This window comes from Protopterus annectens, chromosome 3.part0 (genome assembly GCF_019279795.1).
Source record: "Protopterus annectens isolate FY-2018-M chromosome 3.part0, PAN1.0, whole genome shotgun sequence".
Classification (NCBI taxonomy): Eukaryota; Metazoa; Chordata; order Ceratodontiformes; family Protopteridae; genus Protopterus; species Protopterus annectens.
The window spans coordinates 741462971-741489959 of NC_056731.1; the positions used below are offsets into that span (position 1 = coordinate 741462971).

At 39.4% G+C, this 26989-nt stretch overlaps 1 protein-coding gene across 1 annotated transcript in view; it reads right to left on the reverse strand.

The window, feature by feature from the left end:
- The window catches only part of HERPUD2 (HERPUD family member 2), a 610195-nt gene that overhangs the window by 436323 nt on the left and 146883 nt on the right, over positions 1-26989 (reverse strand). Inside the window, exons 3-4 of the mRNA XM_044065094.1 lie at positions 26530-26643; positions 10680-10831 (exon numbers count right to left, since the gene is read on the reverse strand). Coding sequence (XP_043921029.1) covers positions 10680-10831; positions 26530-26643 — 266 coding nt within the window. The remainder of the gene's footprint in view (positions 1-10679; positions 10832-26529; positions 26644-26989) is intronic.

The following is a 26989-nucleotide window of genomic DNA, read 5'->3' on the forward strand; positions in this document are numbered from 1 at the left end:
TGTATGATTTGGCGGTCCTGCATCTATTTTCCATTGGAATGGGTGCCATAAGGTTAGCCACCTCTGTTTTTAGGAGCCCAAAGTCTGCTATGGAGAAGTTTTTCATGGTGGTTACTTTTGTGGGAGGTGTGGGCGAGATGTGGATTTCCACAGTGATTAGTTTGTGGTCGGATCTAACCAGGGAGAAATTGACTATTGTGTAGAGCAACAGTTGCCCATGTTAGTAATAACCAGGTCAAGGATGTTGCTTCCTCTGGTGGGGTTAAAAATGAGCTGGTCTAGGACATTGGAATTAATGAATTCCAGGAAACATTGGGCAAGTGTATTGGTGCATTTATAGTTTTCCCAGTTAATGGAGGAGTAGTTGAAGTCACCTAATATGACGATGTTGGGTTGGACCCTAATATTTTCCAGGGTGCTTAGGAACGTGGAGTGAGAGTTTTGGGACATGGCTGACCCTATAGCAGGCTACGACCTGAACTTCTCTCTTACCCAATGTTAGTTGTACCTGAAGTATCTCCGATGCGTTATGCTGGGCTACTAGTCTCAAGGTATGCATATCCTTTACGAATATTGGGACATCACCGCCTTTGCAGCTTCAGTCCAAGTTCTGGGGCCTAAAGGTGTGGAAAGAGTTATATCCTGGTAGCGCTGGGGTGCTTTCTGCTGCTTTAAACCAGGTCTCCGTTACAGCACAAATGTCAATGTTGTCCATTTGAGGAGTACTTTGAGTGAATGCATCTTGAGATTTAGAATCCTAGCATTGAGCAGCATGACCCTCAGATTGCATTTATTTACAGCTGTTGTGGTGATACTTGGGTCTTTGGAACACCGCCTATAAAAGGTACTACAGGGGTAGCAAGAGCCTCAGCCAGTATCTGGAAACCCAGGGGTGACAGATGCAAGCCATCTCTGGCAAAGCATCGATTTCCGTTAATCACATCATCCCAAACAGACAGATACTGGATCCCCTTATAATGACACCAGAAACTTAGCCAATTATTAAAGTCAATCATTTTCTGCTTGTACTGCAGTATCATTCTGGGAAATTGTAGGATGCTACTGAGGACTAGGGTTATACCTGTCTGGGCCACATAATCTGAGAGTTCCTCCATGTCTCTTTTCATGTAGTCCAGGGAGGTACATCTCAGGACATTCACACCCACATGGACAATGACAGAGTCATACTTGTACTTGTTGTGGAGTGACCTAAGTGCGCGAGTTGTGTCGGATCCTGGCACCCGACAGACAGCTGACTGTTACCTTCTCCTTATCAAGCCTAGTGAGTGGGACATCAGTGTGCCTCACTATCGCGTCACCTATGATTAGTGCTTTGGGCAAGCTGTTTTGCCTTAGGTGCTGAGATTGAGGGACACACGTTATGGGTGAGCTATGTGTCTTGTGATTTGTGCTGTGTTGTGGTGGTCGAGTGCGTTTCTGCCTTGGAGATCTCTGCTGTTTGGGTAGATTTCTACTGACAGCCTCCGCGAAGGTGGGTGTGTGGTATGTGTTTTTATGAGACAGCTGTGATGGTAGGTGTTTCTGGAGGGCTGTGTGTTTGATCTGGTGTGGTGCAGGTGTTGACCTTCTCCTCTTGACCAGCTATTCCAGTCTTGGCTGGAGAGTGTATGGCTTCCAATTTGGATATACAGGTGCATCTCTCGCAAGTCTGAGTGTTGGGAGGTAAGAGGAAAGGGTTGTGTGTGTACATAAGGCAGTTGCTACACTGCTTCAAAATGCCCAGGTTCACCAGGTTAATAGGAGAAAGCACAGAGAACCGACCTTTAGGCATGCCTGAAGGGATGGGCAATATTAATAAGTACTGGAGCTGTTACCTTACAGGACGTTTAGTGCTGGTAGCACTTAAGTGTGCTACAATAATTGTACAAGAAGCCTGATAAAGTGCTAGCCAAGTAAGCTAGATAAAGTGCAAGAGAGAAGAAAACTAGCAAGATCTAAGGGAAAAATTGAAGAGCAGACTTTCTGGCACCAGTAATAGTTTACCCTAGCTTAGCGGCGCTGTGCATCGCACAAACAAGGGTTTTTAAAAGCAAAAAGTTGAAAGGGATAGAAAAGCTGCCCAAACGGTCAATAAGCTACAATTTCAGAGGTAGAAACCAATCCTCTTGTGGTAGATAGGCTACCTAGTGCTTACCACTCCCACTGATAAACTAAAAGGCTTCCCTCTAACACAGAAAGGTCTGGGGAACTCAGAAACTACAATACAGTCCTGAATACAGCAAATCTGTATCTGGACGACTCTAGTAACAGGAAAGGCGGGAGAACAAGCAAACAAGCTAGAATTTTATTTACAGAAAAAAGCACTTAAAACAGTGATAAAATCGCTTTAACTACAGTGCAAGCTATCACACGAGTGTGAAGCAAAAATACAGTAAATGCAGTTAAATTAAATGCAATACAACAAAAAAATGACTTAAATGAAGTGCAAAACACAGTCTAATCAAGAAAGAGCAAAACTGAGATACTTAAAGTCTCTCTTTCTCCTTTCTGTTGCTTTTGTAGTCTCCAAGATGCCAAAACAGGATCCGCGGAGCATAAACAAGTGCAAACCCAAGCAAACATGGGTTTTTAAAGCAGAAAGTTGAAAGGGATAGAAAAGCTGACTTAACATTAGGAATAACTGGTTCTTGATTAAAAGGTGAATTTGTAATTAACCAAAGCTCATTTCCTCAAAAGTGGAATAAGGTCATGGGCAAAATGTACATGATGCTGAAGGAGAGTTCAGGGGATAACTGAATTTGTTTAAATTATAAGTTGGGAACTATAAGCACTATTGTTAATAAGGGAAACATTGTTGCATGTCTACACTGGATAAAGAGGAAAATCTGGAAAATGATTAAAGTTTTCTGGACAGTTTTACTGCAAATATGTATAAAGTTATTGACCTAGTTTACTGCAACAGTAACAGAAGTGTTATTAAAAAAAAACACTAAAAAAAGTCTATGTATAGCTTTATCAGTGATCAGCAAAAACGCACAGAGAGTAACAAACCAACAAAAACAGGGCAAATCGAAAATAGAACTGCAATGGTAAGGTAACAGAAGCACTAAGGTCAAGGAAGGGTCAGGAAGCAATCAGAAAACTGACTAAAACAGAAAAATAAAACTATTATTTTGACTTGAAGTAGAGCAATTCAAAAGAAAAGTAGCAAACGACCACCTCTATGCTGAGAAATATTCTCACCAAGTGTCAATCTTTATTACAAGCATAGCCCAGGTTCTTTCATTTTTACTACACAGCACGGGTTCACTTATTTTTACTACAGACACAGCTCGCCCAGGTTCACTTATTTTTAGTACAGGCACAGCTCGCCTGCGGTTCATGGTTCATTTACTTTTACTGCAAGCATAGCTTGTGTTGATTTATTTTTATTAAAAACATAGCCCAGATCATTTCTCTGATGTGAGCTTGACTCCTAGCAAAGCAGATCTGGAGAGAATGTTAGTTTGTACAGAATTATGAAAAAAAAATGAGAGGGCCAGTAGTTTGGGAAAGTTTCAGACTTTGAGCTGACTAAAGGCCTGCAGTTCTCAACTTGCTGTTACTGAGGACGGATTTCTTCATACAAGGTCCTCCTTTAAAATGCTTGATTACATCATTCTACTACTGGCATCAGTGATACAGGCCCTTTGTAATAAAAAAAATATATATATACGTGTGTGTGTGTGTGTGTGTGTGTGTGTGTGTGTGTGTGTGCATGCATATACGGTGGATATAAAAAGTGTACACACCCCGTTAAAATGCCAAGTTGTGATATAAAAAAATGAGACCACAATAAATCATTTCAAAACTTTTCCCACCTTTAATGTGATCTACAACCTGTACAATTCAAATGAAAAACAAACAAATCTGTTAGAGGAAAAAATACAAAAAGTAAAAAAGTACAATAATCTGGTTGCATAAGTGTGCACACCCTTAAACTAATACTTTGTTGAAGCACCTTTTGATTTAATTACAGCATTTAGTCTTCTTGGGTAGGAGTCTATCAGCATGGCACATCTTAACATAGCAAATTTTCTCACTTTTCTTGCAAAAGCACTCCAAATCTGTCAGATTGCAAAGTCATCTCTTGTCCACAGCCCTCTTCAGGTCACCCCACAGATTTTCTATTGGATTTAGGTCAGGGCACTGGCTGGGCCACTCAAAAACTTTAATTTTCTTCTGGTGAAGCCATTCTTTTGTTGATTTGGCTGTATGCTTGGGGTCATACCTCTCAACCTCTAAGACCAATACATCTGGACAAAGCCATATATAATGGGGAAACAAAGGTGCAAAAATAAGGACAATTTTTAAATACTGCTCTTACAAACTTAGAAAATTGATAGAATAACAGATTATGAATTGGCATGAATTTTCTTAAGAGTATGAAGTTTGTAATTCAAACATCTGTCATAATTTTTTTTCTTTAATCCTCAGTGATATGCCTGAAAACCAAAGTTTTATGAGGAACAGACTAAAAATGTTGTTGTTGTTTTTCTTTCGGCTTTTCCTGGTTAGGGGTCGCCATAGCGGAACTCCGGTCCGCTAATGATTGGCAGTCGATTTTTACGGTACCGAGGTGCCAGCCCGATGCCCAACCTTCAACGAAGGCACGCCCATTCACGCTTGTCTTTCGAACGCCACTCAATCACGGGTAGGACATGCAGACTCCACACAGAAGGCACACCAGCCGAGAATCGAACGGGAGAACCTCTTGCTGTGAGGCGACAACGCTACGAGGAACAGACTAAAAATACAAGGCAAAAATCTGGACATTCTGCGAAAATCTGTACCGTTGAGAGGTATGCTTGGAGGTCATTGTCATGCTGAAAGGTGCAATTCCTCTTCATCGTCATCTTTCTAGCAGATGCCTGAAGGTTTTGGGCCAAAAGTGACTGGTATCTGAAACTGTTCATAATTCCCTCCACCTTGACTAAAGCCCCAGTTCCAGCTGAAGAAAAACAACCCCAAAGCATGATACTACCCTTCACCGTGGGGATGGTGATCTTTTGGTGATGCGAAGTGTTGTTTTTGTGCCAAACGTACCTTTTGGAATTGTGGCCAAAAAGTTCAACCTTGGTCATCAGACCATAACACAGCTTCCCACATGCTTTAGGGAGACTTGATAGCCTAGTACCAACCTATGAACCTATCAGCCCTAGGGCCTATACAAGCCTAGCCATAACAATTCCCTGGATATTTCTTCCCACAATATTTACTTCCTTGGACCCCTGTCTAGCAGGGTGACTGACTTGATCCCCGGGGTGAATTTCCTATCGCCCATTCAATCGTCAAAGTTCCTTTTGAAGAAGGCCAAGGAGGCACTCTGCTTGACATGTATGGGCAGTCTATTCCAGAGTATGGGGAGTCTCTGGGTCAGGAACCTATCTCTCCAGCATGTTTTGTTCATTGTGATGACAAGGTTTAGATCCCTGGAGCATGTGGCTCTGAGGGATTGGGATTTCTTTAAGTGGAGCATGTCCAACAGCTCAGAGTTTGACATGGCCTTGTATGTTAAGCAGAGGTTGCCTCTCAGTAGACGATATACCACAGAGTATAGCTGGAGTTTTTTTTAGACGGTCAGTATAGGGCATCTGCTTTAGGCTGGTGATTCTTTTAGCGAGGCATTTCTGCGGCCTTTCCAGCTGTTGCAGATGTCTTGTGAGGTACATACCAAATGGGGCGTTGTACTCCATAATGGGTCTAATGAGGGATGAGTACAGTGGGACAATTACCTCCTTTTTTCTGGATGAAAAGCCTTTAGTGATGAGGTGTGCCACATAGAAGGATTTCCTGACTGCTGTGGCAATGTGGTTATCGAAGGTGAGACCACTGTCCACATGTGTCCCCAAGTCTCTCATTACACTTTCGGTGTTTAGTGTACTGCCACCTATGTGGTAATTCATGGGTACATGGTTTTCCCAAAGGGGATAACTATACATTTCTTAGCATTAAGCTTGAGCCCATGGCTCTGGCACCAAGCATTTGTTTCTGTAAGGCCATTTTATAGAATATCCACATCATTTGGAGATTCAATAATGGCTCCCAGTTTGCAGTCATCTGCAAACTTTGTTAGCCAGAGTCCCTTAGTGTTGGCCTGTACTTCAGAGAAGTAGATGCCAAACAAGAGCAGTCCCACGACTGAACACTGATGTACTCCACATGTCATTTGTCTGGAGCTGGATTTGGAGTCGGCTACTTTTACAGTTTGGGTTCTGTCAGTAAGCCAGTTGGCAACCCATCGAGTGACGTAGGGAATTATGCCCAGCTTAGAAAGTTTATCTAGGATTCCAGAGTGGGGAATGGTGTCAAAAGCCTTGGTGAGGTCCAGATAAGCTATGTGGCCCGCCTTACCCTCGTCCACAGCTTTGGAGACTGATTCGAAGAAGTCAATCAGGTTCAGGAGACAAGATCGTCCCTTCACGAACACAAACTGGGTGGGGTCCAGTGTTTGAAGGTTGCCAATGTGTTTGTTTATAAGTTCCATGATAATGCGTTCCATGCCTTTGCAGATCAGGCTCATCAGACTGATGGGACGGCAGTTCCCGGGATCCAAGGTGGAGTGGGATAACTGTAGCTGTGTGCCACTCAGTGGGCACGAAGCCTGAGGTGAGGCTATGATTAAACATGACACTTAGGTGAGGTGCCAGTTAATTTTGTAGTTCATGTAGTACACAGCCTGTATTGTTTTGCAAATAGCTGGGCCTGGCTGTTTTTCTGTGAAAGAAAAGGTTTCCATCTTGCAACCCTACCACATAGCCCAGACATATGGAGAATACGGGAGATTGTTTTCACATGTAGTACACAACCAGTACTTGCCAGAAATTCCTGCTTCACCTTCAGTGTTGCTGTAGGTCTCTTGGCAGCATTCCTGACCACTTTTCGTCTTGTCTTCTCATCAATTTTGGAGGGACGTCCAGTTCTTTGCAACGTCACTGTTGTCCCACATTTTCTCCACTTTTTGATGGCAGCCCTCACTGTGTTCCATGGTATATCCAATGCTGTGGAATTTTTTTGTACCCTTCTCCTGACTGATACGTTTCAATAATGAGATCCCTTTGATGCTTTGTAAGCTCTCTGCGAACCATGGCTTTTAATGTAGCAGGCAACTGAGTAAATGTCAGGAAAATCCTACTAGGACAGCTAAACTTTATTTGAGATTAATCAGAGTCTCTTTAATTGATGGCAGGTGTGTACCCAAAAAGACTGAATGTTGTAATTAAATCAAAAGGTGCTTCAACATAGTATTAGTTTAAGAGTGTGCACACATACACAACCAGCTTATTGTACTTTTTTTTTATTTCTTATATTTTTCCCCCCAACAGATTTTTTTCCCCCAATTGAATTGTACAGTTTATAGGTCACACTAAAGGTGGGAAAAGTTTTGAAATTATTTACTGTGGTCTCATTTCTTGATATCACAAAAACCTGGCATTTTAACAGGGGTATGTACACTTTTTATATCCACTATGTACATACATAAACGTAGATATATATATATATATATCCATATATATCTATATATATATATATATATATATATATATATATATACACATACACACACACACACACATATATATATATATATATATATATATATATATATACATACATACTTAAACATAAGTATATACATGTAAATTTTATATACACACACATATATATATATATATATATATACACACACACACACACACACATATATATATACACATACTTAAACATAAGTATATACATATAAATTTTATATACATATAGATATATATATATATATGCACACACAAACACAAGCGCACGTGCACACACACAAGTGCACGTGCACACACAAGCGCACGTGCACACACACACAAGTGCACGCACACACATGCACATAAGTGCACGCACACATGCACATAGTGCATGCACGCGTGCATGCACGCACACACACGCGCATACACACACACACACACACACACACACACACACACACACACGCGCGCACACACGTACACATGCACACACACACACACACACACACACACACACACACACACACACACACACACACACACACACGCTTGAAACTTTTTCCAAAAAGTACATAATGTCTACTGTGTTACCAGGTTCAAAGGTAGGCAAAGTCAACGTTCTAAAAATAAAAATTCAAGTCCCATGCAGGACATGTACATCTTCTTGGAGGACTGAACTAAAGGATAGCCCTAAGAAAGGCTGTTAGAGCTAGGGCTGCTGCCACCTGTGGAAAAAAAGTGGCATAACGTCAGAAATTGCAGAAACAAGTAATCCGATAAACAGTTATACTACATTTGACCCTGATATAGTTGAGGTAAAGGCAATTATTTTGATTTGCCACTGGAACTTTCAGCAAGCTCAGATCCAGCAAAGAAAAAAAATTAATTCTGAAAACCACTATAAGAATTTCTCACCACATCCCCCAGATTATATACCCACTCCACTGTCACACAACAATGAGGTAAAGGGCACAGTTGTAAAGCTGAAAAACAAAATGTTTTCACTTCTGTAAGAAACATTTCTTTGTAACAAATTTTGTGGCTTTGTTTAGAATGTTTAATGTCTTGATAGAAAACAAACTACTGTTGGGAATTAAACCTTTGCTACCAGAGCTGAAATAGATACAGTTTCTTAAAATAAGGGTGTAACACTGGGCTCTGTTACTGAGTCAGTAAGAACCTGAGTAACACAAGGTCCATGGAGGAAGAGCAGACTATGTCATCAACAAAGAGAATTATGGCTGTTATGGCCAAGAATGACTTACAAGAATGTTGGCCTGCCTCGTTTCACTTTAGAACTACTGTTTTTGTCAGAGGAAACAGAAAAGGCTTAAAGTAAGGTTTAAGTCCTTAGGAATGAGAACACGAACCAGTCATGAAAAGAACCACAGAAAAGCAGGTTTAGGGCTTATTGTTGAGAAATGTGTGAACTAGGTCCATGTCTGGCATTCCCCACATTTGCACCATTTGCACAACATCCTCAAAATTGGTGGACCTAGTTTCCATTTGTACGTTAAGAGATACCTGTCTGCTGACAGAGTACGCTACAAGATTCTGTCAGCTTGCAAGATGCACATTTGAGAGCTACACTGTGCTGAATGGTTCAATGATACATAAAACAAAGATTATGGTGCCCTCTAATCTACTGGTACACTACATAACTGTAGCATTGTCTATAGTGACTTAAATTTGGCCCACAAAGCAGCTGTCTTGAAAACCTGCCACTGCTCTCAGCACTGCCTTCGCCTCTTTCAGACTGATGAAGATAACATCTTGAAACCAGTTGCTACTCACACAAATTCTGATGAAAAAGGCCTCCAAACATAGTGTGAAAAGTCTGCTGTCAGCATCAGAGTTACTGCTAAAAGTAGACACAGCCCTCTGGACAGTTTTACTTGGTCCATCCAGAAAATTGAGTGAGAGGAATCATTGTTTCTAAGGAATTTGGTCACTAATTCCGGACAATTCTGAGATTCCACTGAGGTCTTCTCATGTGCAGCCTTCCATAAGGAACAGGGGACATGCAAGAAGACACACTTTCCAGATCACTTAGGTAGTGCCTCACTGGAATGACCAACTGTTGAGAGAAATCGGTCACAGTTTTACAAATTTCCAAATATTTGCCCTAAAACAGAAAGGCTTTTGTCTCTACAGAATCTAGGCTAGCACCTCCCCTGTGGTGTCACTAATACATGCAATAAAACAGTAATATGCTGCTTTAATTTAAATATCATTTCTCATAATGTCAATACAGAAATGAAAGCTTACTGCTGTAGCTCTAATGTAGTATACTTTCTATTAAAAATAAAAATAAAATGTTCAAAAAGAGTTGCTAAACCCTGGACTAGGGTGTACAGCTATAAAACTAATGCAGCATACTCTGCAATAAAAAATAAATTGTTCAAAACCAGAGTAGCTAAAGCCTGGACCAGGCTGCCCACAAAAGTGAGATTAGTGCTTACTATAACACAATTCAAAAACTAAGACGTCTACATGGGAGAATCTGATTCAATGAGTAGAGGACACAGACTTCCAGATGACTCTTTACAGAGCCACAAATTTGCAATTCCTACCCTTGATATGTGTGGGTTAATCCAAAACTTTTTTTTGTAGCTGTAGCCACTGCCACCAGCTAGACTTAACAATGGGTCATCAGTAACGCTTATAGTTTGCATATGCAAGCACCCCTGACTACAAACCTTACACTAGTAGACTGTTCATACATTCTAGTCTACTGCACTCTCCTTACATGCTAATCCACAGTGCCCCTCTTACATTCTGCAATTTCACTCTGTACAAATGGGTTTTACTGTCTTATAATGGTTGAAGTATTTTACTCAAAACCAAATGTTTATGCATCCTGTAACTGTTACATTTCTCTCAATATCTGTTTGTTTTTCTTTTTTAGTCAGTATTTTAACTACACAGTTCAAAGAGACTTGTGTCTTACCTAGAAAGGCACCACTGGGGGAAGTGTTCCTACCTGGTTACAAACGGAATCAATGAACAGCTACATGCTTGTGTGTTTGGGCTTTTGACTCAAAGCCACATCTGCAGCTATCAAACAATGAATCTATGAAATTACGCCAACAAACACAACTACTGTTCACACTGTCCCATTAAGTAAAAATATTTGGCTATTATTTGCTGGTCTGGAAGTATACTTACCCTTGCATAACATGTGGAAATGCATGACTATAAACAGCATTTGTCTGACCATGAGGAACATTACGATGCCTTGGTCCCTCTGAGTTTGAATTTACTGAGGTTGTTAGTGTATCTTGGCTTGATGAAGAGGTTGCTTGATCTGAACCAGAGCCCTGATTAAAAAAAAAAAAAAAAAATTAGTACAGACAAAAAAAGCACAACTAAAATGTAGATTACCGCAAAACGACAACACCTTTAGTATTTTTTTTTAAATCACACCACTTCCTAACAGCACTACCAGAGCTGTTACTCGACCTAGAGGTTCAAGCAATAAATAAGGTACTCAAGCATTATGATCATCTGACTTGAAGCCAGTCTGCAATACTGGACATCGAGGAAATCTACAGTGCAGCTAACCCTTCAGATGAGAAATGTATGGCAAATGAACTCTCTTACTTCTCTAGCTTTTCAGATACAGAACTTAATGTTACCAATATGCCAGCCCATCACTACGTAATGATTATTTAGATAACCAAATCAGCCAATGTTCATTATGCAATGTGGATGAGCAACACTGAAACCAGCTTATGCTGAAGCACGAAAGCAAAATACATGTGTCTCAAAGCTGTTTACAATCCAAGACCCCAAGTGTTTGGGCAATAAAAAGTTTTACTCATACTCACAACACTGTAAATATCCAAGGTGGACTCTCTGACAACTCCACTGACAAGAAAAAAAAATAAACAGACTTTCACATTACATCTGCAAATAAACAGCTTGGCCTTTTAGTTTATCAAAGAAAAATGAGACCGTCAAGATTAAGTTTGTGTGCAGCCAACAAGAAGCTAATGTAAACAAAATACACTTATCCACTAACACGTCTGAAACAATCAACTGATTTACACCAACATGTAGGTTCAAAAGAAACCCCTGAAACAGGAAATCTGTGCTACATTTGGTCAACTGGCAAGCAAGCAAGCATGTATTTCAATGTCACTGTCCTGAATCCAGAAAGGAACCATTTACTATTAAGCCCCTTAAATCAGAATACACAACAGCATCACTTTATTTCATAACTTGGCATCAATCTAATAATTACTCATTCCAGTCAAAGGGCCAGAACAGTTTTGAAATTTTGGGGAGGATTTTCTGAAAATGGTGAAGGATGAGGAAGGCTTCTGTTACACGCACACTGTGGTTTTACCTTCATGATTTGTTGTAGGCACAGTCATGTTCTGAAATGTATTTTTTTTCTTATACTGTAATATCGTGAACAAAACTGAATCTAGGGAATTTAAAAGGGAACACCTTGAAGTAAGAATTAGTCATTGCCCACACTGCAAATCAGATGTGGTGTTACAGCAAACTGTTTTATGTGCTGAATGATGTGCGATTCAGAAAAAGAATTTCTAACACACAGTGCACCCAAAATACTAATGAACAGCAAACAGCAGCACTGTGTTCTACACACAATACAACATACATAGGTAGGTACTATGCTAGCTGTCCTTGTGGGCCATTTTAAGCCTGGCCAATTTCCCCTCAGTGAGACTCAAACCCTATACCTCTTGTTAGTGAAGTAAATATCTTAACTATTACGCCAACTCCCAACCCAAATATACAGACTTCTTGCACTGGCCAGAAATCAAACCCCTGTCAACTGCTTGGAAGGCAGCTATGCTTTTATGTCTACAGCATTTTACTTGAAAATGCATATTTTTTATTAGTGATTTAAACTCTCTAATTCAATGTTGCATTATTACAGTCCTGCTTTTAGAAAAAAGGTTATTTTATTTTCAGAGGGTACTCATCACTTTGTTCTACTTAGACTTTCCTATTTTTGTCACATAATATGGGAAATTCTAACATATTCTGTTGTAAAAGATTTTTTTATAACAATGGGCCAGATTCCAAAAGATGTGTTCTCTATGCAAGTGACTTAATTCTATGTAAGATACATCTGTAAAGCAGCCTTACACTGGGGACAGATTCCAAAAGACTTGCTCTTGGTGTAAGTGACTTAGTGAGAGCAATTCGTCTGGAATCTGGCCCAATGTTCTCCTTCTGTCCAAAAATATAAAATGTACTCAACTAGTGTAGCTATCATGAAAATAGATAGAACAAGCTATCCAAACTGCAAACACCTTACAAAATGGGGAAAAGGTAACCATATGCTCTTTTTCCAATAGTTATATATGGTATGTTCAACATTTTATCTATGGAAAATCAAATAATGTGCCAAAAACTACAGTCAATGACTAAAGATGGAACTCAATGTACAGCAGTGTGACAGAACATGCTTAAGTCTCATATACACACTGAGCTAGTAAATCTTAAATTTCATCTTCATTCTGAAGATGATATTAATTATTGCTCTATTTACCTTATGGAATGACTAATGTGTACAATGCCACTACATTTAGTTTTCTTATTGTTTTAGCTGCCACGTTAATGGGTCAGATTCCAAAAGAGTTGTACTCAGTTTAAGTCTGTCCTGATTCCGAAAGACTTGCGCTTAGTGCAAGTGATTTACTCCAGTGTAAGGCCCATCTGTAAACAAGCTTACACTGAGGGATCACTTTCCAAAACACCTGCTCACAGTGTAAGTCATTGCTTATACTGAAAGCAAGTCTTCTGGAATTGGGCCCAATGTTTTAACATTTGAGGAAAGAGATTAAGATACAAACATGAACTTTGTGTATTAATTCTTAGAATCACTGGTTATAAATTTTGCATCTGAAGTAGTACAGGAAGACAGCGCAGCAACAGCCTAAGACATCCAAACAACCCATGGCTTAAGGCTCATTTTTTTCAGAAGACTAGGCTGTGAGTGTAGTTACCTTGCTGAGTATGTGCAATCTGATTTTAAACTGGTAAGTCTGACAAGTCCAGTTTAATTCTCTTCTAATTTAAATTTTTTATTCTTTCTTAAAGTAGCTTAGGCATGAACTGCTGCAGTAAACAGAAGTTAAAAAAGAACTATGGATTATGAAGCAATGTATCAAAAATTAAAGCCAAAGCGAAAAAAGGAACTCATAGTACAGCAATGTGGTAGAATATACTTAAATTGCATGGAACATATTTAAGTTTCATGTATACAAAATGAACTAGGAAAACTTAAATATAGTTTTCATTCTAAAGACGGACACATTGCTGTACTTACCTTAATAAATAAATGACTAATGTGAATAATGCCACTGCATTTTTCATATTGCTTTAGCTGCTATGTTCAGGTTGTAATTTGTTTGTTTTAAACATTTGAAGTAAGAGATTAAGACACATAATCGCATTTTGCTGTTGGCTACTGTGTCCAAAAGTGAAAAACACAAAACAGATAAATGAAATACAAACACTGTAAATATGCTATAATGTTCTACTTGTAAGCAAACTGCAAATATGCAAATTCACCAACTATGCATAACTGATAAAAAAATACTATTGAAAAAAGATACATATAAACGAAGTACGTATCCATTACCTATGGACTGATAGAGAAGGGTAGTGTGGCTTGGCTTGTTCTTTAAGATCTCTAGAAATTTGGTACCTCCAAAGTTCATTTTCACTCTAAAGACAGACATGGTAATAAAATTGTGTCCCACTCCCGAGTTCTATTAACTATGTGACTTTTGAGCTCTCCATCATTAGACTTATCAACCATTTCATGACGGGCCCAAAGTTCTCAGTACTGTTGTACCACAGATTAATCAAGGGTACCAAATAAACTCTGTTACAGATGTATTTTTTTAAAATACTGTCTGGAAACCAGATATACTTGGTGTAAGTAGGGAAAGTGCCTGTGGCAGTGAGTTAAATACATTTCTCTGATTATCTTGGCAATTATTTCAGTTTTGGTGATCACACAGTGTGCATGATCACTACACATTGCTCTTACGGGAAGTTTGTGGAAGAAAGCAAATGACATTCACAGGGATCGTTGCTGAATGATTAATGATATGGCTTGTTTTGGGACAGTGCAAGTCTTACAGCAACATAGCTATTATATCTGTGACTTCTTCACAGTCAAAGGTGGTGTACCCTCTCAGAAGAGGCACACTGTACTGGGAGAGTATGTGCGCAAAAGGAGATGAAGCCAGTGGCTGTTGTACATTTACACAGTGATGACACAACCAATGTTTTGTTCTTTCATGTTCCTATTTTATGATTAAGCCCGCGGTGGTGGTGCTGCGGTAGCGTTGTCGCCTCACAGTAAGACACTGCCCGGTTAGATTCTCAGCTAGAGCGTCTTCTGTGTGGAGGCATGCGTGAATGGGCGTACCTTCGTTGAAGGTTGTGCATCAAGGCTGGTAACCCGGCACGTAAAAATCAACTACCAGTCATTAGCGGACCGGAGTTCCGCTGTGGCGACCCCTATCCGGGAAAAGCCGAAAGAAACAACAACTATTATTATTATAACTTCACACTTAGCAGTTACTTGTTTTTTTGAGTATTTAAAATAGAGATGCCTTCAGATGCAGTTCACAACAAACATACATTTTTACTACCCCAGGAGAAAAAATAATACATAAAATCATAGACAGTTTACATACTAGTATGAAAACTCCTTTTCTCCTGAAAAAGAAAGGAAAGCATTACTAGGAACTGTGACCTGTCATTCAGTAATTCACCATGCATCTCTTCTGTTACATTTGCACCCCTAAAAGGAGAGCTTAATTACTGTTTACAACAGAATATCACTATTTGTTGTACAAAAATGGTGCTAGAAAATCTCAGATTATTTCAGATATAAACCTGTATTGCTAGTTTCCTCCAACAGGCCTATTAGAATGTGCCAGACTGCCGAGCTGTGCTATACTCCACTTTCCATTAAGTGTATAATTCAACTTCTGCTCATGGTTACAGAATGCACCTAATACCTAGAATTTGCCTTTATCATGTTATCACTCCATAAATAAAAACACTTGAATTCATCAGTCCAATTCTCTGACTGCATACAGTGTGATGCCTATATTCTGTAAAACCTACAAAGACGTGGTGCTGGCATGTAAATCAGAATGGAGATGTAGGGAAATCCTTGTGGGCAGAATGGCATTCCAGAGTGGTTTTTTTTTTTGGTGCCAAAATATCTCGTTAGAATTCTCTGATTTTTTTTTTTTTTACAGTGAATTACCTTAGGGAAGCTGAGACATGGCCTATAAAATACAGCTAGCAAACCCACAACCCACATATTCCAAGGATTTTTATCATAGTCTGGTAATCTACCCAATTCTTGACTGGGGACTACCAGGCCTCTGCTTAGAAAGAATCATTTCTACACTGATAACGCTGTAGGACAGAACCTACAAGTAAAACAAGAGTCTCTTCATCCCACTGACCTAGAAAACCTTAATGATAGTATGAGAAGCAACTTAATTAATTTATTCAATATCTGTACTTATAGCTGGAGATGCTCAAATAATTCATCTTTTGACCCACTTAATTACCAAAAAAATATTGAACTACCATTCCCATCCCAAAGGTTCTTAAATCAAGGAATAAGGACTTAAAAGGAAAATATATCAATGCTAAAAAGAACTGTAAGCCATGGCTAAAACAGGACATATCGGTTTCATTTCTGTCTCAGGGATCAATCATTACCTATATAGATATTAGGTTCACGGAAGTCCAAAAATAACTAAACGGTAAATGACAAGAGGGTCTATAGTTGAACAACAAACAAAAAGTATCACCTCAAGGTATATACAACAAAATATCAATGTAACAATGCAAAAAGTTGGCTTTAACTAATAAAGAAAAGAGTGTTTCTGCAAAAGAGGCTTGCTCCCCATACCTTCCACATCCCCACATCTCTAAATAAACTAAACACAAAATTAACTTCAAGTTAAGTAGAAACTCCATTACATCTATACTTCCAAGGTCATAACCTTCATTAAGCAGTCTTTGTCAAAACACAGGACTTCGTTAAGTTAACTATGCCAGTTTTTGTCTAAGCGTAGTACAATATTCATTAAGTATATCTCATGTCAAACTACCCAGCTAAGCTAAAGAAAAGATCAGTCATAATCTGTTCTGTGCAAAGAATGTGGTCAACATTTCTTTTTCAGTACTTAATACAGTCTAATCCTAGGAGCGTTACGACTAAAATAAAATTACTACATTAATAAAAACAGCAAGATTAAAACAGTTCAAAAAGCATTTATAAATAACATGCAAAAATAAAAAAAATGAAAAGTCACAACAGAGTAACCTCCCACAATAGGCCTAAGATTTCTATGTCTCAGCCAGAGCAGGTAGCTTATTTCAAAGGACCACAAGCAAGACAGTTTACTACATGCCTTGAGAAGACAGGCCCCGAGAACAGACACACTCCTCACCTAATGATCTGAGGTGCTTTAGCAGCTATATACGGCACAAGCAGCAACTTTAAACATGAGGAACTGCTGAAAACATTTTTGGTTACCTACCAAATATAAGGAGCATCTGGAGTGAAATTATGCATATGCTTGACCTTTCACAAAGTACAACAAGCATTTATCTCTGCACATATACATTATATGATTTGTCCTCCATTGCTGGAATCAATAAAACAAAACAATGATGCCATAAAGAGATGTGTTTAAGTGTGTCTGAACGGCTTGCAACTTGCTTTATCCATCACAGCAGGAGGTGCCTAATGTTCATCACTTCACATTCCCTCTTGCTGTTTCCATTTTAAATTTGCCACTTTGAAAATAATCTATTAGTAAAAGTTGCAATTTTTTTCAAGCAGGTGTCTGTTGAAGTTACCCTCAGTGGTGCAATGATATCACCACTGGAATAGCTTCAGCCTACATCCATAGGTTTTAATGGATGAACCACTGGGTAGATTTGGGGAAGTCCATTAAAATATATGGATGCATCTTCACACAATGGCTGCAGTAGCTTCACCAAGGGATATAGTAAATTTTGTGTCCATGTATTTAACAAAATGTTTGCAAAATGTCAGATTTAATAGGCATGTACAAAACCAGAGAGCTATAAAAGCAAATGTATTTGATCATTTTCACTCAGTGCAGTATTCAAATTGGCTGATTTAAAACACTGTAATTAGAGTATTTTCCCAATACTGAGAAAATGTTGAAAAAATACAGAAATAGTACAAAAAGGAACAAGAAAAATATTCTGGAATTCCTGAGGTCTTAATAAGGCTCAAGTAGGAGGCATTTAAATTCATTCTACTAACGGGAATTGATAACAAAAACTCTAAAGAATAGAACAGTAAGCACCCAAATCCAAAGGAATGTCACGTCATTCCATATTGGAATTCTTTTTTTCCTGGATTTACTGTTTTCTTTCAAAAATATCTCTTTTACAGCAATTATCAGACATCTTATGACATTTTAAAATTTGTAAATGAAAAAATTTGAAGATCAGAATAGAAAGTGATTTGCTGATGTTTATATATATATATATATATATATATATATATATATATATATATATATATATATATATGGATCTAGAACATTTCACTGAATGCACATTTCACCAAAAGTTAAATTAGTGTGCACTTTTCACCGAAAGCTCAATTCACCGAAAACACAATTCACCGAAACACATTTCACCAAAAGTGGTATATGGCCTTGTCCCCACTGTAGTGCGACCCTGGAGTTGGTATATATAGTAGGGGGGTTGTGGGGAGCACCGCCCCCCATATATTTTAAATGTATTAAACTATATATATGCATACTTGCAACTGCTATATTACTCATCTAAAATAATACATACTTTAAATATGTGGCCCCCCACACCCCTATCTATCTATATATATATATATATATATATATATATATATATATATATATAGAGAGAGAGAGAGAGAGTTTCGGTGAAATGTGCATTCGGTAAAATGTTCTAGATCCATATATATATATATATATATATATATATATATATATATATATATATATATATATATATATATATATATATATGTATTACTATTATTGAAAATGCAAACCCGACTAGTGAAGACCGGACTCATGCCCAATGAATCGTATGTCACCGCCGCCATCTCGCCCCACGTCGATCATGGTGGTATGGGTGAATGAGTGAACCATGGGTGCATGGGTGTTGTGCTGCTGCGGTCAATGTCGACGAATGCGTCGCCTTTTGGTGCGGGGGTTTATGCGTTCCCGGTTCGAACATCATGATATCGCGACCACTATTTCAATAGTAAACCTATATATATATATATATATATATATATATATATATATATATATATATATATATATTTATTGCAGCATTTTGAAATTTCGGGTTTGTTCATCCTTAAGTTTTTCTACAATTGTTTAATAAAAAGCTTTGTAAACTTTTCACTGAACCATAGCCCAAACATATATACTATTTCCTATCTTGATGTCATCTTTGGTTAATGTGCAGTTGGTCCAGAGACTTTAACGGAGCTGATACCACTGATGTTCAAGTTCACTGGTTTTACTCTGTAAAGTTACTCTGTAAAGATAGTGCAAGGAAAATACATATTTTAAAACTTTTTTTTCACAAAAGAAGAAACCAAAAACATTCACAGATGGGCAGAAGTACAGTTCGGCAGTTTATATACTGCATGTAACATATCAGCAAATCACTATAAAGTGTTTTGTGAAGCAATCAAAATGAGCTTATACCAAGAAACATCTAAACTTAAATCAAGCCAGAACAAGTACCCATGGTTCAATATGAAAAAAAGCCACTGTTCATCAAATCTTCACCAACAAATTGTCATTTTTGCCGATATTTAACAATAACGGTTTTAGTGTAACAATCATTTAGGACATTACAGACTTCTTTCTCTTTCCTTGATTTAAATAACTCAACACCAAATAATTATAGTAACACTCCTTGCAACTTTTTGTATTCTGCCAATACAGTACAAAAACTAGCATCCCTTTACAGCTTGAGATACACACGAGCATGAGTTATTACCAAATGGACTGCCCCATTTAGCTAGCTAATTTATTTACTTTCTAAACCAAAATACAAGAGGTCATGAGCTATGTTCTTGTTGTTTCCATCTGACCTAAATGAGTAAATACTGAATTGCAGTTAAACTGAAGAAATTGTTGGTAACTGCACAATAACTCTGTCTTACACTATCAAGCTCTGAGGTAGCAGATAGCTTAGAATGACTGTAAATGTATCTAAAATGGGAATAACTTTGCATCAAATACAGGTAAGTGCACTGAAATCTGTTATCTAAGAACATTTTTTTTCTTTTTCTGGTGAAGCAAAATGAATAGGGTAAAACTGTGAACATTCTCATGTGCTGGGCAATGCACTGGTCAGCAGATAAACCATGCCACTGATGTCTCTCTTGACCATATACTAGGACAGAACATATCTACATGCTCTCCAATGCCCCTAACTATGACTACTCAATTTATGCTGTACTGTGTAGGTTCTCACTTAACCAGGATCCATTTTAGAAAATACAGTTGACTCACCCTTTATCTTATCCTTTTAGCTTACCTGAGCAGCACAGTAAATGCAGCCCTTCTCTTGTTAGAAAGGGAGACGTGCTTTCCAACCTGATTAAGCAATTTATGACTCTAAACACCTTGCTAATAATCATTTTTGCTTTTTGAGAAGCCAAAATAATGTCATGAACTGGGGAAGAGAGCCTGGACTGTCTAACTATTACTGGACATGGAGAAACCATGCGGTCAACCTGAGGGCTTGAAGACTGGGGTGTTGAATCCCTGATGGGTAAGAAAGAAGATCCTGAGTTGCCTCCAGTATCCATGGAGGATAATAAAGATGAGACCACAGAAAAGGCACCACACTTGCAGAGGCCAGAAGGGGGAAATGAGGATTATGGAGGTCTTCATCCCGTTTGCTTTCTGTAAGAATTTTGGAATCGGGAAAGAGGAGGAAAGGAGACCCGAGGGCCAAGCATGAAGCAGAGCATCTCTCGATGACTCCCTCTGAGTGGGGATCAGAGCGAAGTATTTGCTGCATTTGTTGAAGAGGGGAGTGGCAAAAAGATTGCAGCAAGGTTGGCCCCAACGCCCGAAGATCACATTTACTAATGGCTGATTGAGAGACCACTTATCAGACATCAGAATGGATTTGCTATGTCAGCCAGATGTGTATCAAAATCAGAAAGCAGTCCGATGAGATTGCCCATTCCACAAACTCATGGTCTCTCTGCAGAGGGGGTAAGATAGAGTACCCCCTTGCTTGTTGATGTTCCAGAATACAGACATGTTGTCCATCTGAACTGTAATAGTCCCCAAGGGAAGAGCATCTTGAAATGCCTGCAAAGCTAAAAGGGCTGCTCTCATTTCTAGGACACTTTGGTCTTTATTTGGGGGGGGGGGGCTACATGCCTTTGACAGTTCTTCTCAAGAAATGCCCTTACACCACAGTTGGGAAGCGTCCATGGTCACTCTGGAAATAGGGTTCAGAAGAACAAAAGGTCTGCCTAGAACACAACTGTCAGACTGCATACACCAATGAATATGTCGCTTGCAAACTGGGGTGAGCCTTACTTGAAAAGACAGAGGTTGATATAGAATGGATCACTGTACAGCTAAAGTCCATTGCAGAATTCACATAAAGAAGTGTGCAAGAGGGAGCAGTATTATAGTAGCTGACATAAACCCAAGACCTTGAAGCACTAATCTTGTTGGAGAAGGATGAGAAAGGATAGTATGTACCTGATTTTTGATAGAGATAATGCAGTGGAGAGGTAAAGATGCCACCTTTGTAGTTGTGCTTAAAACTGTCCTGATGAATTCCATGTTTTAAAATGGGGTAAGTTTCAATTTAGCAGAATTTACAGGGATGCCCAAGGCATTGCAAATCTGGAGCAAATAGTTCCTGGCATGTAGTAGTTGATAATTGGAGGGAGCTGAGGAGACAATCATCCAGATATGGAAATACCTGGAATCCTTACAGTCTCAAGTGAGCTGCCACTACTGCCATACATTTGTTAAACACCCTGGGGGCTGTGGGGAGTCCAAAGGGCAGAACTCGGAATTGGTAATGACTGGCTCCCAGCTGAAAGCGAAGACGTCTTCTGGATCGTCTGTCTATATTCACTTGATAGTACACATCCTTAGGATTTACAGAGTACATCCAATCATCCTTCCGCAGAAATGGCAGATTGGACTGAACCATGACCATTCAGAACTTTACCTTCTTTACAAACTGATTTAATCTGCCTAGATTCAAAATGGGTCTAAGGTCCCCTGTTTTCTCTGGCACTAAAAAGAAGCATTAGTAAGTTCCGATTCCTATCTCATCTGGTGGAACCTTTTGGATGGCTCTTTTTTCTAGCAGTTTTGTATCTTTTCTGCTGCTTCCTTCCTCTGGCTGGGTGGAACATCGGTAAGTTTCTTCCTTTGACAAGGATGAAGAAGGGAAAAGGGTATGTAGTAACTTCCGGATATTACTCTGAGTACCCATGAATTTGCTGTAATGTACATTCAGGCATCTAGGTGCTGATAAGGCTTGTCTGAAAAAGAATCTCTAAAGTCCTGGTTCTGCGGGCCTCCTCTGCCTCTAGGGAGACATCTACCATTAAAATTTCCCCCTCTGCCTCTGGAGGAATTATCCCCAATGCAAATCCTGGAAAGTTCACTGAGATTTACGAAACCACATCATCTTTCTAGACACCAAGAGATGGTAAAAGTCCACTGATGGTTGGAAAATTCTACTTCCTTGGGAGGCAGGGTCTTTCCTTCTTGTTCGCTGGAGGAAAGAGTTTCCTTAACTGATGGCCCAAACAAACAAAGTAGTGCCATCAAAAGGGGCATTAATAAAAAAAACTCTTAAACGGGTCCACAGAGACACATAACTGCATCCAGGCATGCCTCTTTATGACCATAAGTGAAATGGCTGCTTGTGAGGTACCTTCAGCTGTCCGAGAGATGAACCTCATTGAAGCATTTGAAATAGACAAAAGAGCAGCCAGCTGAGAGGAAGTTCTTTTAAAATCCTCAGCAGACATGGACTCAGACAGTATTTGATAGTTCTTTACTCAAATCTCTCTGCAGCCCAGTACAGCACACCAAATAATTTAGCGACCTCAGAGCAAAAGTAGCTGAAGAGAATACTCACTTTCCATAGCTGTACTATGCTCTAGACTCTGTTTGGTAGATGGACATTACAGCTCTGTTCTACCAGCTCTTCCCAAAGCCACCACCATCACATCGACTGGGACATCTCTGCTCCACTGGGGTCTGGCTGAAGGTGGAGCCAAAAATCTGTCAGGGTGTTTGGGGATGGGCCTGACTGTATCTAGCTCCTTCCATGCCTGGTAGGAGACCAGGTCAATGAGTTCATCCGCTGGGGGGGGGGGGGGGTTACCATAAGACATAGATGGTCCAGCTCCAAAAGCCTCTAAGAACACAGATTCTTCAGGAAAAGGAGTTTGGGACAATCAACCACCTTTTTGCTTAACGATTTCTAGAACATCTGAAAAGCAGATATCATCAGGTGGTGATCTGGGGATCCTTCTCCTTCATCAAAATCAGTGTTTTCCGTGACAGACTCTATGGGGGAGTCTGTCTCTCCTCTTGCAAGTTTTCTTCCGGGTGACCTCCTCCATAGGATGTTCTGGAGAGGTGTCAGAAAAGAGGGAAAGCTCCTCTAGTGGAACTATCTGGAGATTAGTTGGAACTGGCTGTCCCTGTTTAAAATATATGACTGACTCAGAGCTGGGAACCGATAAGGTAAAAGGGGTAGGAGCCAAAATTTGAGAAGACTGTTCTCTGTGGAGAGAAAAAGCTCTTTCTACCACTCTGAAAGCTAATGGACTAGGGGAAGCCTCTTCTCCCCTCCTTGGTGCCGAGGGCACCGAAGAAGATAGGCCAAGGCCATCCCCGGATCCAAGCCTCAAGGGGAGAATCAGATTTGAGTTGTCTAGGTCAGAAGCTCAAAGAGGAAGGGACAGATCTGACAAAACCAGAGCTGAGCCCACTCCCTCAGACCTGACAGCAGCATCTTGGCTCCAAGATACACTCGGATCCGAGGGTATCAGAGCACAACCAGTCAGGGAAACTGGAGTGGAGGAGGAAACTCTTCTTGGATCTAATGCGGAACACTCTGAGAACTCAGATCCTGAAGCTCTGAAACCATGGGTCGGATCGGAAAGGGAGATAAAACGGACACTCACAGATCCAGAAAGGGATGGAGCTGGCAAGACCCCCCATCTGGATCTGAGGTCTGAGGAATTTACACATCATTCTATCCATATCCACTCCTGACAACCTTCTGGAAGACCTAAAAAATGCTGTGGAGAGGGGCTTGTAATGTTTCTTCGGAGTCTGGAATAATTGTTTAGGCAAGGAAGGTGAAACAGGTTTAACCAGAAACTCTGGTATACGGCTCCAACATGATACACTGGACCTCAGATCCATGAGCTTAGGATCTAAAGCAGAGGTTGCCGGTGAGGGAGATATGACTATGGGAGCCAACACCTTCAGATCCGAGGGAGGTTTCAAAACCGAGGAAAAGCTGAGGGACTTCAGATCTGATGATGTTGGATCCATGACCTTTCTCACTTTCTTCAGAAATTCTGATGAACCCCTCTTGGGGACTATGGAATCCAGAAAAACATCTTCTCTGAAGAAACTGCTTTGAAGGTTTTTGAAGAATTTTGAGCCCCAGAAGGTGGAAGTAAACCTTTCAAAATGAGTTTGTTGCACCTGTCTGCCAAAGCTCTATGACAGAACGTACAACATAAGGTACAGGCCATATTCAAGTTATCGAGTCAAAGGCAGTAAATGCACTTCTTGTGGGCATCTGAAATAGGGATCTTATGCCCACAAGAAGTGCATTTCTTAAAACCTGTTGGTTTCTCAGACACTGAAGCAAAACACCAAGAAAAAACAATATACAATGACAGAAAAAGAGAAGTTTTTTTTTTTTTTTACAAAGTTAGAAAGAGGTAAAGATTATTACCAACAATGGTAATGAGAGAAATACTTATCTATGGTACAGAAAAAATAGTAATGAAGGTATTAAGAAAACAACCAAGAATAGTAGAGCAAGAAAAAAGGAAAAAATATATCCCTAGAGCCAGTGAAAAAGTAAGAGGGAGGATTAAAGGAAAGATGTAAAGTTATTCTAAATTTATAAGGTTTTTAAAGTAAAAGAAATAAATACTCTTACAAGTGCTCAAGAGCAGAACCTGCATCCAACCATGATGGCAGCAAACAAGATCTAAGGCCATGGGAATGCAGTGTGGCATTATGGGTAGAAGGAGGAGCTCGAGAACTGTATCCTAAGTCTAGTATATGTGGCCTAGCCAGATCAGAGGATCGGATCCAAACCCATTAGTGAGGAAGAATGAAAAGGACAAGATAAGATATATAATTATCAACCATGGGATGGGTAATGGCAATCTCTAACCAAATGGGATCGGTTAATTTGGGCACAAAAATGGAAATTGGCCCGGTTTAAAACTGCCCACAAAGACAGCTAGCCTAGTACTTACCTATGAACTGGAGGACACATGATACCTTCCTTGTCTTGAAAATTACAGAATTAAAGGCAGGACATCATACTGTGTTTTATGTAAGCCTCGCACTGATGCACACCTTGGAACAGCTTAAAAATTTAAGGTACACTCCATTCACTACAGTAATAAGAGCTGTTGATACCATTTGAAACAGGGGTAACAACACAGACTGAGTGAAACCATTTTATAACCAACATAAAATAAATGAAAAAAAGCTATGTACAACTCAGATTGTCAAATAAATGAAACAGCACTACCAATCTTAAGTGAAGCTCAATTTGTTTTATTTTATTACTCTTATCCTCCCACTACTGGCAATCAATCGACCTGTTCATTTCCTGAAGAGAACAGACAACCACAGAGGTGGTTATTCAGGTAGCCATCAGTGTGTTTTTTAGTTAATGCCTCAGATCTGCCTCTTAATGGCAGATATGGGTGTGTATATCACTTTGAGAGCGAACTATACTCTCCAATGCACAGCATTACTCCCACCCAGAGGGCTTCTAGGAGTTGCCAACACTAGCTTAGTAGGTCAAGCCCACTTCTCTGGTTACGGCCATTTCAATTGTAAGCCTCCGCTTGCATAAGGTGAAACAGTAACCAGACCACTAGTCCCTTCACCAACCTGGTGTTTGTCAGTTCCTCCTATCCTCCCCTGCCTATTTCTTTCAACACCTAACATGTTAACTAAACTCTGGTTGTCTGGGTCATAGTCAAGAGTTTTATCCCTCTATGCCACAGAGTCAGGCCAGTACAACTTAACTGCTTTATAAAAAGCTTAGCAATCTAGCTAATAAAATGGCAGTTGGAGTATAGGGTGTCTGTCTATATCTCTGGTGAAACACATTCCATAACATCCCCTGTGCCAACAGGACAGGTAGGGGTTGGAAGAAAGCTGCTGCAGAAACTGACCCACCTACCACAACTAGAGAATTTCCCCAGACCTAATTTTAAAGAGGCCCCCAATGCAGTCAAGAGAATTACAGTGGAGGACAGCAACTAAACTAAGTGAACAAACCCACATAGACTGTATAAGGCTCTCGTGAAAACACAAGCTAAGATACTGTTGGGATCTCAGCATGTTTATTTACTAGAAGCCAGGACTGAGCATAGGACCACACTGAAATTAAAGCTTCATGCCCCACAGTAAAGTGGCACAAAGTCTATATCAACCAATCCTTACCAACATACAAGAACAAACGAGTGTGCACAAATGAGGGGAATATAGTCACCATCACTCATGAGTACAAAAAAGGACAAAAATAATTTTAAAGTCTACCGTTCTAAGATTAACAACTTTTAAATTATTACCATTATTATATTAAAAGGAGTTGACAATTTAACAGATATAAGAATACACTTAATTTTTTCCCAAAATATGCTGCATCTGTGTTCATTACTTACCAAACTGCCACTGGAATCCTGCATCACACTGCTGCATTTAGTACTTGTGGCCTTTGGAGAAGCAGGTGGTGATTGGGAAGTGCAGACTAAGTGAACCATGTGATAGTCATCTTGCTACAGATTTAAGAAAGCAAATATTAAAATCAACAAGTTTGCTGCATAAAATACAAACTATAAAGATGTAGGTGGCTAATGTCAAAAAATACATGTCTGACCTCTGATTATATACACCAAATTAAATAGTGCTTACTCTCTGTACACTACATATTGCAATATTCACAGTCTTTTTTTTTTCAAAAATAAAATGCTTCAGGCTAAAATGTGGTTAATCAATAGCAAGATGTGAACATTTTTCAGCAAGAATATTTGACAACAGGAACAAAAATTAAAAGATAAAATGGTCAATTTTTGACTATAACAGCTGTAACTTGAAATGCCAACTGCTTAGAGTCACAAACAA